This window comes from Coregonus clupeaformis, unplaced genomic scaffold (genome assembly GCF_020615455.1).
Source record: "Coregonus clupeaformis isolate EN_2021a unplaced genomic scaffold, ASM2061545v1 scaf0127, whole genome shotgun sequence".
In the NCBI taxonomy this organism is placed as follows: Eukaryota; Metazoa; Chordata; class Actinopteri; order Salmoniformes; family Salmonidae; genus Coregonus; species Coregonus clupeaformis.
The window spans coordinates 93,197-108,317 of record NW_025533582.1 but is presented as its reverse complement, the minus strand read 5'-3'; the positions used below and the strand labels follow the sequence as shown (position 1 = coordinate 108,317).

General features: G+C 43.3%; 1 protein-coding gene across 3 annotated transcripts in view; it reads right to left on the bottom strand.

Moving 5' to 3' along the window:
- The window catches only part of LOC121540464 (G-protein-signaling modulator 2), a 40,029-nt gene that overhangs the window by 11,621 nt on the left and 13,287 nt on the right, over nucleotides 1-15,121 (bottom strand). The window contains exons 1-3 of one of the 3 annotated variants that reach the window (XM_041849346.2): nucleotides 11,685-12,050; nucleotides 2,068-2,289; nucleotides 797-932 (exon numbers count right to left, since the gene is read on the bottom strand). In XM_041849346.2, the coding sequence (XP_041705280.1) occupies nucleotides 797-932; nucleotides 2,068-2,289; nucleotides 11,685-11,833 (507 nt within the window). In that variant the 5' untranslated portion in view covers nucleotides 11,834-12,050. Of the gene's footprint in view, nucleotides 1-796; nucleotides 933-2,067; nucleotides 2,290-10,905; nucleotides 10,987-11,684; nucleotides 12,051-15,121 lie in introns of those variants that run through there. The other 2 variants (XM_041849348.2, XM_041849347.2) reach the window with 2 other exon arrangements.

Genomic DNA, 15,121 nt, shown 5'->3' with positions numbered 1-15,121 from the left:
AAGTCCTGGGTAATCAGGCTTTCGTTCCAGTCTAGCACTAAATCTCAGTTAAGCAAAGTCTTGATTGAACGTTTGAATAAGATATTAGTGTTGGGCTGGAACCAAGATTAGAACAGCATGTTGCTCTCTCTAGGACCATTACAATCCAATAATATGATTTACTTGTGTTGGATTCTACCTCGAAATATACTTATTCATGTTACCATACTATAACTTTTTGTAAGGAATGTATATGTTGGGGTCAATGGAGGGTGGATGAGAACTAGGTATATGGAAAGTTACTGAGTGAGGAAGGGGGAGTGCAGAAAGTTTACATTCTGTCAAAACATGGTATTGTTAAATCTCATAGCTCCTAAGGAGGGAGGCAAAGGGCAACAGTCTGGTTTCAGTCACTGATAATATAGGACAGCCGTGGATTAGGGAGGAGTGAGGAATTCGGCCCGAGGTCAGGTCAGATGAAGTGACAACGAACAGTCCTGTTACACACATATACTTACATGCATAGGAAGGTTCTAGCAGGAGGCGGGGCCATGACTACACCAATGAGAGGAACCAATTAAGTTCCTGACTAGCAACAGAGATGTATTGGCTGTCTAGATGTGTAAGGAGTTGACTCCGCCTAGTAGGAGGGTTTAAATATATGTTCTTGTGTAAACATGTCTTTGTCTTAGCAGCTGTTTGACCCAGTGGGTGAATAAACTTGGTTTGAGCTTTTCCTAGTAATCCGTTTGAGTTTTTACTCTGTTTGTTTAGAACCTAACACTTGTGATTAAATTATTATGTTTGAATGTCTCACCTTATCGTACATCCCTCTGGTAATGTCATAGTGTCTTTGGCAACAGACCACTGCTTCATCAAACCGTCCCAGAACCTTCAAGGTGTTTCCAAGGTTACCACTGGCTTTTGCTTCTCCAAGTTCATCCCCAATGGTTCTGGAGAGAAATCACATCCAAACACAGAATCTGAGAAATGTCAATGGTTTACAGTACCATGCCAGGCACTCTTGACCCAGAAAGGAGAAATTAGAATTTGTTCCACAAACCAGCGTTTGTCTCCCTACTCTAGTAAGGCTCCCATTTGAAGTGATAAATGTGATAAATTACCTGGGTGCTTTGCTTACTTTCTGCCCAAACCAACAAACTGATCACTTGGTCACTTTACCAGTCCCCCAGCTCTCATTTCTCCAGACCTTCACATTTCACATGGTCCCGTGTGGCTCAGTTGGTAGAGCATGGCGCTTGCAACGCCAGGGTTGTGGGTTCGATTCCCACGGGGAACCAGTACGAAAATGTATGCACTCACTACTGTAAGTCACTCTGGATAAGCGCGTCTGCTAAATGACTTAAACGTAAATTTAAGAGTGCAACAAACCTCGCATTGGACCAGTTTTATAAGGGCAGCATAGTCTCATGTTAGTCTTATGAAATCTTCACTTGGCCAAAGGCAGTGTCTTAAGGCGGACCGTACGTTCCTAAGGTCATGGCGGTAGTGTGCGCCTGGTCAGAGAGGTCATGGCGGTAGCGTGCACCTGAGTAGCCTCTGCAGAGTCCCCAACAACTCCATCTTAACTCCCCCTCCACATTTACTGGATTGGTTGAGCAGCGCAAAACAGAACCTCCCAAGTTGTTTTTCCCTTCTCGTCAAGACCAGTATGTATTACATTTACATTTACGTCATTTAGCAGACGCTCTTATCCAGAGCGACTTACATTATTATTTTCATACCCCCTGTGGGAATCGAACTCACAACCCTGGCGTTGCAAACGCCATGCTCTATCAACTGAGCTACATCCCTGCCGGCCATTCCCTCCCGTACCCTGGATGACGCTGGGCCAATTGCACGACAGAGCCTGGATTCGAACCATGATCTCTAGCGGCACAGCTAGCACTGCGATGCAGTGCCTTATACCACTGCGCCACTCAGGAGACAGATGTATGGTATCTAGTTTCATGTGTTTATTTCACGCCTGCTACATTAGGTTAGGTCAAAGTGAGGTTGTAGTGGTGTTGTGATGTCATGGCGGTGCCGTGTACCTGGTCAGTGTGAGGTCCTGCTAAGTGTGTGTACCTGGTGAGGGTGAGGTCATGGCAGTGGTATTCCAGAGCCTTGCTGTACTCCTGCAGGTGGAAGTAGGCGTTGCCCAGCTGGCTGTAGATGGCGCTGAGGATCTGGAGGTCCTCTGTGCCCACCTGGATGGCCGACTCGAAGGAGGAGACCCCGGCGCGGTAATCCTCCACCTTACACAGCCTCTCTCCCTCCAGGGCCAGCTCCAGACATGACATCTCCATCCTAGAAGGAGAAGAACACTTTATAGCCCATTGTCTGTGTGTGTGTGTGTGCGTGCGTACGCGTGTGATCAGACTGTCTAGGAACAGAAACTCATTTGGGAGGAAAGTTGAGGTGTACTTTCGTTTGTTATGAATTTTAGGTTGTTCAGGTGTGGAAATTATGAATTCAAAGGATAAGGCAAACCACTTTTGTATTTTAAAAGGTTTAATAAAACAGAGGGAAGACAGAAAATGTATCCAACAGAGTCAGTCACATTCTCCCCTAAACTCTCATTATATGAACATCCTTATCCACTCATTCTCCAGGCCCAGACCATAACATAAGTCAAGCCTATAATCCATCTGGTTCAAAGTAGACCATATATTAGACATAGTATTATCTATTAAGACCACCATAGCTGATTTACAGCTAGTGACGCTTAACCTCAGGAGAATTACCCTACCTAAGCTGCTAAGTTCTGCCTATAGGCACATGGAAATTAACCGTACCCAACACGTTTATGTACCTGGACATTTTGTGCGGCAGACAGGGTAAAACAACATCAACACTAGAACCGCATGGCCTTTCAGCATAGAAGTACCCACTAGAGAACGTTTCCGGGCGTCCCCTTTAGCACATGCATCAGATCCATATCAACCCGCAAAGTACGCAAACATAAGCACCAACGCTTGATAAACAGTGCATAAACTATTGTAAAGGATTAATTGAATGAATAAATATTTGTGGAAATATACTAAAAACAATAGTCATTTGTTTAGATAGAGTCATGGATATATTTTGTATAATTCCACAAAGTCATAGAAAAAATGTAGGCCTATAGCCTATTTAAGTTTCCCCTTACAATAAAAACATTACAGTGTAATCCATTTGATCAACTTTATTTGTAGATTTGATTAGTAATAGACTTATAGTAATTAATAAAGTCCAGTTACAGCTTCTTTTGACAAATTAGAAACAAAAAAGATGATAATAATAATAATAATAATAATAATAATAGAGCATGGCGCTTGCAACGCCAGGGTTGTGGGTTCGATTCCCACGGGGGGCCAGTATGAAAAATAAATAAAAATAAAATGTATGCACTCACTAATTGTAAGTCGCTCTGGATAAGAGCGTCTGCTAAACGACTAAAATCTAAAATCATAACCATCCAGGTGCGCATGTGAAATTATTTAGTGTATTCCTAAACAAAAGCACCAGTGTATGAACAAATGTAAAGGATGAATTGCATAAAGAAATATTCTTGGAAATATATTCAAGGCAAAATATAAAAACAGTCATTTGTTGATTGTATCGGACACTGCATTGTGCCCTTACACCCGTGCCTTTACGACTGAATCAATCGCGTCTTCTCTTTATGCTTCGGGTCCACAGTCAGCACACAGCTTCAGGGCTTTGCGTGAGCAAGCACCACAAACAAATCGTTTGCACTGCACACAGTTTTCATGGGCCTTGTTTCGTGTGCACATGCCGACTTGACATTGTGTCTTCTTCCCCCCCCCCCACGAGTGGGAGCTGTGGTGCTTAGAGTAGAGAGAGAGCAGGACGCGCTGCTGCCTTGGCGGCCTACTCGGCGGTCATGAGGTTCTCGCAAAGCTCACATGCCACATCCATGACGAAATCTCTCCTGCTGACTGTCTTGTCAAGGCATTGCTTGTACAACACGTGCGCGTTGATAGCAGCCATGTCGAGCACGTTGTAGAACACCGCAACAGGTCGGGGCGAGTACCTCCTTTTACAGAGTACAGTCTTGACATTTGGTCGAGCACATCCACACCAACCTATTGCATAAAATAAAATAGAAAATGATAGAATTATATAGAATAATAATACTAATAGTAACAACAAATATTTTAATGTAAAAGGAGATAATACTTGGTGTTTAGAAGATGGAAAGGCTATCTGTATATGGCAGACATACAGTGCATTCGGAAAGTATTCAGACCCCTTGACTTTTTCCACATTTTGTTACGTTACAGCCTTATTCTAAAATTGATTAAATTTATTTTTCTCCTCATCAATCTACACACAATACCCCATAATGACAAAGTGAAAACAGGTTTAGACATTTTTTAATTTTGTTTTAACCTTATTTACATAAGTATTCAGACCCTTTGCTATGAGACTCGAAATTGAGCTCAGGTGCATCCTGTTTCCACTGATCATCCTTGAGATGTTTCTACAACTTGATTGGAGTCCATCTGTGGTAAATTCACTTGATTGGACATGATTTGGAAATGCACATACCTGTCTATATAAGGTCCCACAGTTGACAGTGCATGTCAGAGCAAAAACCAAGCCACAAGGTCGAAGGAATTGTCCGTAGAGCTCAAAGACAAGATTGTGTCGACGCACAGATCTGGGGAAGGGTAGCAAAAAATGTCTGCAGCATTGAAGGTCCCAAAGAACACAGTGGCCTCCATCATTCTTAAATGTAAGAAGATTGGAACCGCCAACTCTTCCTAGAGCTGGCCACCCAGCCAAACTGAGCAATCGGGGGAGAAGGGCCTTGGTGAGGGAGGTGACCAAGAACCCGATGGTCACTCTGACAGAGTTCCAAAGTTCCTCTGTGGAGATGGGAGAACCTTCCAGGAGGACAAACATCTCTGCAGCACTCCACCAAATCAGGCCTTCATGGTAGAGTGGCCAGACGGAAGCCACACCTCAGTAAAAGACACATGACATCCCGCTTGGAGTTTGCCAAAAAGCACCTAAAGACTCTCAGAGCATGAGAAACAAGATTCTCTGGTTTAATGAAACTAAGACTGAACTCTTGGTCTGAATGCCAAGCGTCACGTATGGAGGAAACCTGGCACCATCCCTACGGTGAAGCATGGTGGTGACAGCATCATGCTGTGGGGATGTTTAAAATGTCAAAAGACGGCGGTTCATAAGGACAAGGTCAAGCAGCAGACATTGGGGACAACAAAGCTACAGACGGCAGAGGGCGAAAACTACTCTCTACTGACCGGGATGACCGCCAACTCATTCGAATGTCACTCAACAACCGTAGGATGACATCAAATTACCTACAAAAATAATGGCAAACGGCAGCTGGGGTGAAGTGCACGGCGAGGACGGTTCGAAACAGGCTCCTAGGGGCAGGGCTGAAGTCGTGCAAAGCTAGAAAAAAGACCTTAATCAATGAGAAGCAAAGAAGAGCCAGGCTGAGGTTTGCAAAAGAACATAAGGATTGGACCGTAGAGGACTGGAGTAAGGTCATCTTCTCTGACGAGTCCAATTTTCAGCTTTGCCCAACACCTGGTCGTCTAATGGTTAGACGGAGACCTGGAGAGGCCTACAAGCCAGTGTCTCGCACCCACTGTGAAATTTGGTGGAGGATCGGTGATGATCTGGGGGTGCTTCAGCAAGGCTGGAATCAGGCAGATTTGTCTTTGTGAAGGATGCATGAATCAAGCCACGTACAAGGTTGTCCTGGAAGAAAACTTGCTTCCTTTTGCTCTGACATTGTTCCCCAACTCTGAGGATTGGCTTTTCCAGCAGGACAATGTGCCATGCCACACAGCCAGGTCAATCAAGGTGTGGATGGAGGACCACCAGATCAAGACCCTGTCATGGCCAGCCCAATCTTCAGACCTTAACCCCATTGAAAACTTCTGGAATGTGATCAAGAGGAAGATGGATGGTCACAAGCCATCAAAGAAAGCCGAGCTGCTTGAATCTTTGCGCCAGGAGTGGCATAAAGTCACCCAACGTCAATGTGAAAGACTGGTGGAGAGCATACCAAGACGCATGAAAGCTGTGATTGAAAGATCAGGGTTATTCCACCAAATATTGATTTCTGAACTCTTCCTAAGTTAAAACATTAGTATTGTGTTGTTTAAAAATGAACATGGACTTATTTTCTTTGCATTATTCGAGGTCTGACAACACTGCATCTTTTTTGTTATTTTGACCAGTTGTCATTTTCTGCAAATAAATGCTCTAAATGACAATATTTTTATTTGGAATTTGGGAGAAATGTTGTCAGTAGTTTATAGAATAAAACAAAAATGTTATTTTTACCCAAACACATACCTATAAATAGTAAAACCGGAGAAACTGATAATTTTGCAGTGGTCTCTTAAATTTTTTCCGCAGCTGTATATTGAGATCATGTGACACTTAAGATTGCACACAGGTGGACTTTATTTAACTAATTATGTGACTTCTGAAGGTAATTTGTTGCACCACATCTTATTTAGGGGCTTCATAGCAAAGGGGGTGAATACACCACTTTTCCGTTATTTATTATGTAGCATTTTTTTTTATACAAGTTTTTTTTTTTCATTTCACTTCACCAATTTGGACTTTTTGTGTATGTCCATAACATGAAATCCAAACAAAAATCCATTTAAAATTACAGATTGTAATGCAACAAAATAGGAAAAACGCCAACGGGGATGAATACTTTTGCAAGGCACTGTATGTTGTTTTGCAGGGGGGGCAGCTCCCGCCTTTGTTTGTTTATTGTTCCGAGCAGGTCTAGTCTTCTTTGCAATCAACTTGTCTGCCAGGGAAATTAATGTGAAGACGTTGTCCATGGTCACATTTCTGCCTTTGCCCATGTAAGGCTCCACGAGTCTCAAAACCAGTCTCAGACAGACGCTCACCTGCTGGCCTGGTTTCAGCTTTCCCCAGATATGGAAAGCCATTGAGCAAGGACTTGGTTTCGACATCGGCGGCTAACCAAAACTTAATTACAAATTTGTCTGGTTTGTTGGCCATGTATTGGGTAAAACAGCACCAAGCTTTTGTTGGGAACAGTTGCTCATCAACAGTTATGTTTTCTCCTGGCTGGTAACAAGCGATGCAATTCACAAAACTTTTCCAGGTGTCGGAGACGGCGGCAAACTTGTCTTTCTGCACGCGTATCGGTCTTGTCTCCTTGTCATCAAAAGGCAGGTGTCGAATAATCTCTCTGAAGCGTTTGTGTGGCATGTGGTCTCTCGGAAAAAGTCCACCCCATACCAATCAGGCCAAAATGACTCCACATCCTTGCTCTTTCCGCCATATGCTCTGTGGACATACAAAAGTGCAATAAATGCTTTGAGTTCATCCATAGACATGTCCCACCTACTGTTTCCTTTTCTGTGCGCATGAGCGACAGTACAATCTCTGATGTGCTTCAACATCTGCATGTCACATAAACAAAGAAATCTCTTTAGTGCGCTGGCATTTTGTCTCTTTGCGTGAGGTGTAGGGCCTGCTCTCTCTGTGAGAATATTCTGGGAAGGCCGCCTTCCTGTTGAGCTCTCTACACACTTTTCTACCCAAACTGTGCCATCGTTCCCAGACTCCTGTCTCACCGTGGCAGTTGGGATCACTGTGACAGTTGGCTCTGTTCTGGTTTTTCTGCGGCGAAGCTCAGGCATCGGAGGCAGAGGCTTGAAATCAACATCAGAATCAGATGAAGACTCCTCATCAGCAACATCGATTTCAAGCTCAATATCCGATCCTCCATCTGACTACAACTCGTCTACATTAGGCAGCATTTGCAATGCTGTCAGTGCGTCCATTCGTTTGGTTCGACTTGCCATTGTGAACGTTGTACTCAGTGTCTGATTTGACTCTCTGAGGGGAGATTATATACCACTTTCACCCTCATCCTTCAAATCAATCAAATTAAAATCACCCTCCTCATCATTTAGTTCATTGAAGTCAGATGCACCATTATCAGTTTCTATCTGGTTTCTATCGCCCATTCATCCATTGACGACAGAATAGCATATTTTAAATTGTACGTTTATTATGTTACTAGTTTTTGCTTAGTAGGCAGAGCAATGCTGCCACGTGAGTGGTCATGTGCTGAATGTATGGACAGCACGGATATTCTTGGAAAAAGGGAAATTTGGAAATACCGAGCTGTACCTCTTGAATTATGAGAGTTACAGTGCATTCAGAAAGTATTCAGACCCCTCGACTTTTTCCACATTTTGTTACGTTACAGCCTTTATCTACAATGGATTCAATAATTGTTTCCCCCCTCATCAATCTACACATTATGCCCCATAACAACAAAGCAAAAACTGGTTTAGATTTTTTTGCAAATCAATAATTTTTTTTACTGAAATATCACATTTACATAAGTATTCAGACCCTTTACTCAGTACTTTGTTGAAGCAACGTTGGCAGTGATTACAGCCTTGAGTCTTCTTGCGTATGACACTACAAGCTTGGCACACCTGTATTTGGGGAGTTTATCCCATTCTTCTCTGCAGACCCTCTCAAGCTTTGTCAGGTTGAATGGGGAGCGTCACTGCACAGCTTTTTTCAGGTCTCTCCAGAGATGTTCGATCGGGTTCAAGTCCGGGCTCTGGTTTCATCAGACCAGAGAATCTTGTTTCTCATGGTCTGAGAGTCCTTTAGGTGCCTTTTGGCAAACTCTAAGCGGGCTGTAATGTGCCTTTTACTGAGGAGTGGCATCCGTCTGGCCAGTCTACTATAAAGGCCTGATTGGTGGAGTGCTGCAGAGATGGTTGTCCTTCTGGAAGGTTCTCCCATCTCCACAGAGGAACTCTGGAGCTCTGTCGGAGTGACCATTTGGTTCTTGGTCACCTCCCTGACCAAAGCCCTTCTCTCCTAATTGCTCAGTTTGGCTGGGTGGCCAGCTCTAGGAAGAGTCTTGGCGGTTCCAATCTTCTTACATTTAAGAAAGATGGAGGCCACAGTGTTCTTGGGGACCTTCAACGCTGCAGAAATCGTTTGGTAGCCTTCCCCAGATCTGTGACTCGACACAATCCTGTCTCGGAGCACTACGGACAATTCCTTTGAACTCATGGCTTGGTTTTTGCTCTGACATGCACTGTCAACTGTGGGACCTTATATAGATAGGTGTGTGCCTTTCCAAATCATGTCCAATCAATTGAATTTACCACCGGTGGACTCCAATCAAGTTGTAGAAACATCAAGGATGATCAATGGAAACAGGATGCACCTGAGCTCAATTTTGGAGTCTCACAGCAAAGGGTCTGAATACTTATTTAAATAAGTTATGTTCATTTTTTATAAATTTGCAAAAATCTAAAAACCTGTTTTAGCTTTGTCATTATGGGGTATTGTGTGTAGATTGATGAGGGAAAAAAACAATAGAATCCATTTTAGAATAAGGCTGTAACAAAATGTGGACAAAGTCAAGGGGTCTGAATACTTTCTGAATGCACTGTATTTGACAAAGGTAAGTGTAATAGAAACTGCAGAATATGCTCATCAGATTGTCAATTTAATCTTGTTTATAGGCTAACTCTCATTATGTGCAAAATTAGTTTTGGTATAGTTTCGATGGGCCAGAGCTGTGCAGGCTGACTGGCATCATTTGTTATCTGCTCATCATGTTGGATAGAGGACATATTTTGTATTATTCGAAAGGCCTACTGCAACACATAGCATGTTTTCGTTTCCCTTACAATACATTAGATTAGTAATATAGTTACAGTAAATAAAATAGCCCTGTAACAGCTTCTTTTTACAAAGTAAAACATAAAAGAGAAGGGTATCAACCCTCAAGGCGTGCGGTTAAATTATTAACACGAGAACCAACGCTGATAAATACGCATAACACACTCATCATTGCACTATTGTTGTTCTAAATTAAAATCAACCTCTTCACCCTCATCATTCAGTTAGGCCACATTTACATTTGATTGTTTAGCAACTTGCATAATTATCACCCATTGCATCCATTTGTCATTCATTCAGTTGGCTGGCATCAATTGCGTCACTGGATAGAGTCAAGGATATGTTTAGCATTATTCTAAAAGCCTACTGCAACATGTAGCATGTTTTCGTTTCCCTTACAATAAATGTGATTAGTTAGCGTGTTATAGTAAATAAAACAGTCCCATAACAGCTTATTTTTACAAAGTAAAACGTAAATGGCATATTATTATTATTATTAAAAGAGAATGGTATCAACCTGCAAGGCGCGCGCTCAAATTATTGGCTGCTGATAAATAGGCATTACAAACTCATGATTACACTATTATCTTTCTAAATGAAATCAGCCTCTTCACCTTCATTCAGTTAGGCCTAATTTATACTCAATTGTGAAGTAAGGTGCACAATTATCACTCATTCATCCATTTGTGATTCATTCAGTGAGGAGAGAGCGACGCATTAGCGCATGGCTGGGTACCAATTTGTAAGTCGCTCTGGATAAGAGCGTCTGCTAAATGACTTAAATGTAAATGTACCAACGTCATACAGCACATTGTCTTTGCAGATTAAAAGGCTCTAAATACTTTTCTGTTTGTGATTTTAAAATTCTGACAAATGAGCAGTGTAAAATACAAAACATTTAGGAAAAGTCAGGGAAGGAGCAGGACATAGCTTTTGGGGGGGCATTGGCCTATGGCGGTTCTAGTGTTAAAATCCAACAACAACAACCACCACCACCACCACCAGAACAAATATACACATAAGATAGCAAACAGCAAACATAGCAGTTACAGTCAGAGTGCTGTCCCAGTCAGAGAATACCAAACCTAGCCTGGTCCCAGATCTGTTTGTGCTCATGACAATTGCTGTCATTGTCAAGCCAAACATGGCAAGAGTTTGCATGATAGCACAACTGGTACTCAGGGCACACCAGACCAATGACATGGACTGCAGAAATACCTTTGTCATGTTGGTATACAGCTCTCCACGAAGACAGTTCGGCTCTACAGCACACCCATCTGTGTACGTGGTTCGGATCTGCATCTATACTGTAGAACTTCATAGTCCACACCCAGACACCATCGGCTTAAAAACAGCTGTGGTTGGTTACTCCTCTAGGAAGTTATGCTGCTTCCTTAAAAGGTACGGCTTCAGGCTTCCTCTCATGCCACCATAGACAGAGGCAGCAAAACAACAGGCATTTCTATATGGTCTCTCAAGAAGAGTACTGTCATTCACCAGACTTTTCCTGGGTTAGCCTGGGGATGAGGTTACAGTACCTACCAGGAGAATATACTGCTGAGGGGGTGGAAACTATAGGATTATTATTACATCACAATTAACCTACATCATGGCTTTGTCCAAGCATGACTCCCCACCTCCATTTGGCACAGCATATAACACATGCTGTATGCACATGGCCTGAAGTGGCAAAAACATTGTCAACTCAATTCAACACCTGGAATACAGTCAACTCCTGCTCTCCTCACTACCAATCAAGCATTTTCCAGCATCCGATTCAAACTTCAATGAACATTAGCGGACTGAAAAATAGTACATTGATGAACAACCACAACCAATGTCCATTTCAAGACAAAATCATTACTGTGATTAAAGTTAGATTAGAATAGAATGTCCGACACCCACGGAAAACGAATGAATCTGTCTTTGGCCCTGACATATGGGCCAGTCAAGAGCAGTCATCAAGAGACTTCAGACGCCAACATACAGTACTGTACCTGCTGCATCTCTTCATCCTAACCCACTCCCGGACCCTTGAGAGGACAGACATCTCAAGCTTCTTGATCACTCTGTCACTGGCTATGATCGAGACCGGCTCCTTCAGGGAGAGACAACTCAGTTGCTGTCCTTTGGCGTGCATACACATACCAACGACGGTGACCCGTTAGCCAGCCCAGGCACAGCAAAAAATATATATTCTCCCCAGGAAGATTCGCCAATGCCGACACAGTCTCTAAAACCGTCTCTCTGACCTGTCGTAACAGCACAACTTTGGGCTATAACTGCCTTCTGTCCGGAGACTCCTGACTCCTCCCAAATATTTTGTTGACAGTCTAATCAGGGCTGCAGTCTCAAGGTAAAAGTAGGTTTCCCATACAGGAATGGGTTCAGGGGTTGTGGTGGTGACTACAGTAAGCAGGGCTTAGCCGACGGCAGCATTTAGTCTCCCTCCGCCTCCTCTTGGCCACCTGCTGGTGTGTGTCACATCTCATTAGTCAGCATGTTCAGAGGTAATTACAGGGATAATGCCCTTTGTCACAAAAGACCTGTGAACTCATTACAGACTGGGGCAAACTCACTCCTTAAGGCTTGCACACATTGAAACGAATGTGGATCTAGTGTTCATCTGCCGATCCTTCAGCGCGCTGTTTTAGGCTGTGGTCCCTAAAATAGATACGATTAGCATTCCACCAAAATTATTTTGTTGAAATATAATTTGATCTCTGAGAAATTAAGCTAATTGATTACACCCATGGTCATGGGTTCTGTTCCAAGTGCATCTGCCCACCTGGCAGTTTCTTCTCCCCGGGAGCTGTGCGCAATTTGGCTCTCGCATGGAATCTTTGCTGCTGCCTTGGCCCTCATATGTCTCACGTTGCCCGTGTGCCAGACTTATGAACAACTGGAACAACACGTGTGCGTTGATAGCAGCCAAGTATGTTGTAGAACACAGCAACAGGCCAGCAGCGAGTTCCTCCTTTCACAAAGTACAGCCATGCCATCTGATCCGAAACTCACTCACCTGCTGCCCGATATGGATCCTTTCCCAGATATGGAAAGCCGTTCAAGCATGAATCAGAAATGTTATGATCCATTTCTTCCCCGCCATCTGAGTCATTTTCATTTAGATCTTGCAGCAACGCTAAAGCAACATGTGCATCCATTTGTCTTGGTCTTGCCATTGTAGATTGCGCACGCTCTCACTGTGTAGCCAACCCCATTTAGGTCTAGAGTAGACAAAGGAAAATTCCACCCAAAAACTATCTTTTGGTATTTGTTTCATTACTCCATTGTTGACATAATCCCCAAATGTTTTGCTTGTCAGCACTCACATTTTCAAGATATTTAACTTTCAAAATACGGAAATCATCCCCGTATAATGCATTTTGTATCATACGCCTTAATAAAACTGCTTGTTTTCGGTGGACTGATATAGGTTACACCATTTTGAGATAATAATTAGAATAGATGAATGCAACAGAATGGCCAGCCCTGTTCTTCATTCACAATTGGTGATTACATAATTTAAAAAAGACAAATGCTGTTGCTCGTAGGGAGCATTTCAAGACGAGAGACAGATGAACTGGGGGACTTGTTGACCGTGATCATTGATAGCCAGCAACCCCTGGAAGGTATCCCTGATGAGGACCATTTGGGCAGTTCAGTTGGGGGACCGTTCTGTTCCAATCCTCATTTGGTAGTACACATTCATTCAACATGTGCTATCCCCGGACTGCAGGGAATATGTCATGTTGTCAGTCATCAAAAATTATGTAATGAACTCAACTCTTGAATAAATTATGTTCTCTAATGCAGCAATCGTTTTCAAGAGGCAGATGATCACCATAGCTTGGAGGGGACTTGTCTTAACAGGATGAAGGTCAGCCCGCTACATCTGCAGCAGCCAGGAGGGAAGATTGTTTCACTAACTTAGGCCAGAGGACAAAGAAAAAGAGGCTGAGCATGCATGAGAAACTGGCCATGGAATTTCATGAGCACAAACTAATGTATTTAAAAGAAGAGCATGATATGAAGATGCGAATCATTTGATGTTGAGTTGGCTATGGAGGAGGAGGAGAGAAACATGAAGCAGCAGCAGTACCAATGTTCTTCTCGAACTAGAACCAGTTCGGGGTCCCGATATTTCCATTTGTGAATCCATGGCTATTGTTTGCGACAATCACTTGAGCTACACTACATGAAAAGTATGTGGACACCTGCTCGTCAAACATCTCATTCCAAAATCCTGAGCATTAATATGGAGTTGGTCCGCAATTTGCTCCCTGCTTTGTCCCCCGTTCTGGGAAGGCTTTCCACTAGATGTTGGAATATTGCTGCGGGGACTTACTTCCATTAAGCCACAAGAGCATTATTGAGGTCGGGGACTGATGTTGGGCGATTAGGCCTGGCTCGCAGTCGGCATTCCAATTCATCCCAAAAGGTGTTTGATGGGGTGGAGGGCAGGGCTCTGTGCAGGCCAGTCAAGTTCTTTCACACCGATCTCGACAAACCATTTCTGTATAGACCTTGCTTTGCGCACGTGGGCAATGTCATGCTGAAACAGGAAAGGGTCTTCCCCAAACTGTTGCCAAAGTTGGAAGCACAGAATGCTGTAGCGTTAAGATTTCCCTTTGCTGGAACTAAATGGCCTAGCCCGAACCATGAAAAACAGCCCCAGACCATTATTCCTCCTCCATCAAACTTTACAGTTGGCACTATGCATTCGGGCAGGTAGCATTCTCCTGGCATCCACCAAACCCAGATTTGTCCGTTGGACTGCCAGATGGTGAAGCGTGATTCATCACTCCAGAGAACGCATTTCCACTGTGAAGCACTGCCATTGCAATTATGACAATGCAGCATATTTTTGGTTGAAAGCGCAATGTGTTTCTGAGACACTGGAAACGCCTCTTTCATAGACCAAACATGAACTCCACTACACCTCTGGTGTGGATATGAGCTTGGTTGTACCGTTGTTGCTCAGGTCCTATTGCCTGAAGATAGGGGTCTGTGCATACCCACTGTCACCAAATATGATTCCACTATGTTGTCCACCTTCAAGCTGAGCATACCAAGAGGAGTTTGGGAAAATCCTTGAGACATGACTTTCACCTTTCCAACGTGCAACAATGTTGGAGAACTGCAAAATTGGGAATGCACACTTTGTACATTTATTGAGAACCAGTTTAAGATTCCTGTACTCCTCAGCATCTGCTATAGAGGGACACTTTATTGGGAATATGATGCCAAAAACCTCAAGGTGATCAGTACTTGTAACGAAGTTGGGACGGGCCTTCCCCGAAGAGAGTCAGATGAAAGCCTTGGCTAAAGCAAACAAATATCAGCTGCATTTTCTTTGTACATACGGAAACGGAAATTGATTTAATCAAAATCATTCAGCCCCTACCCAGATGGTAATGCGCCGCCGTAATCG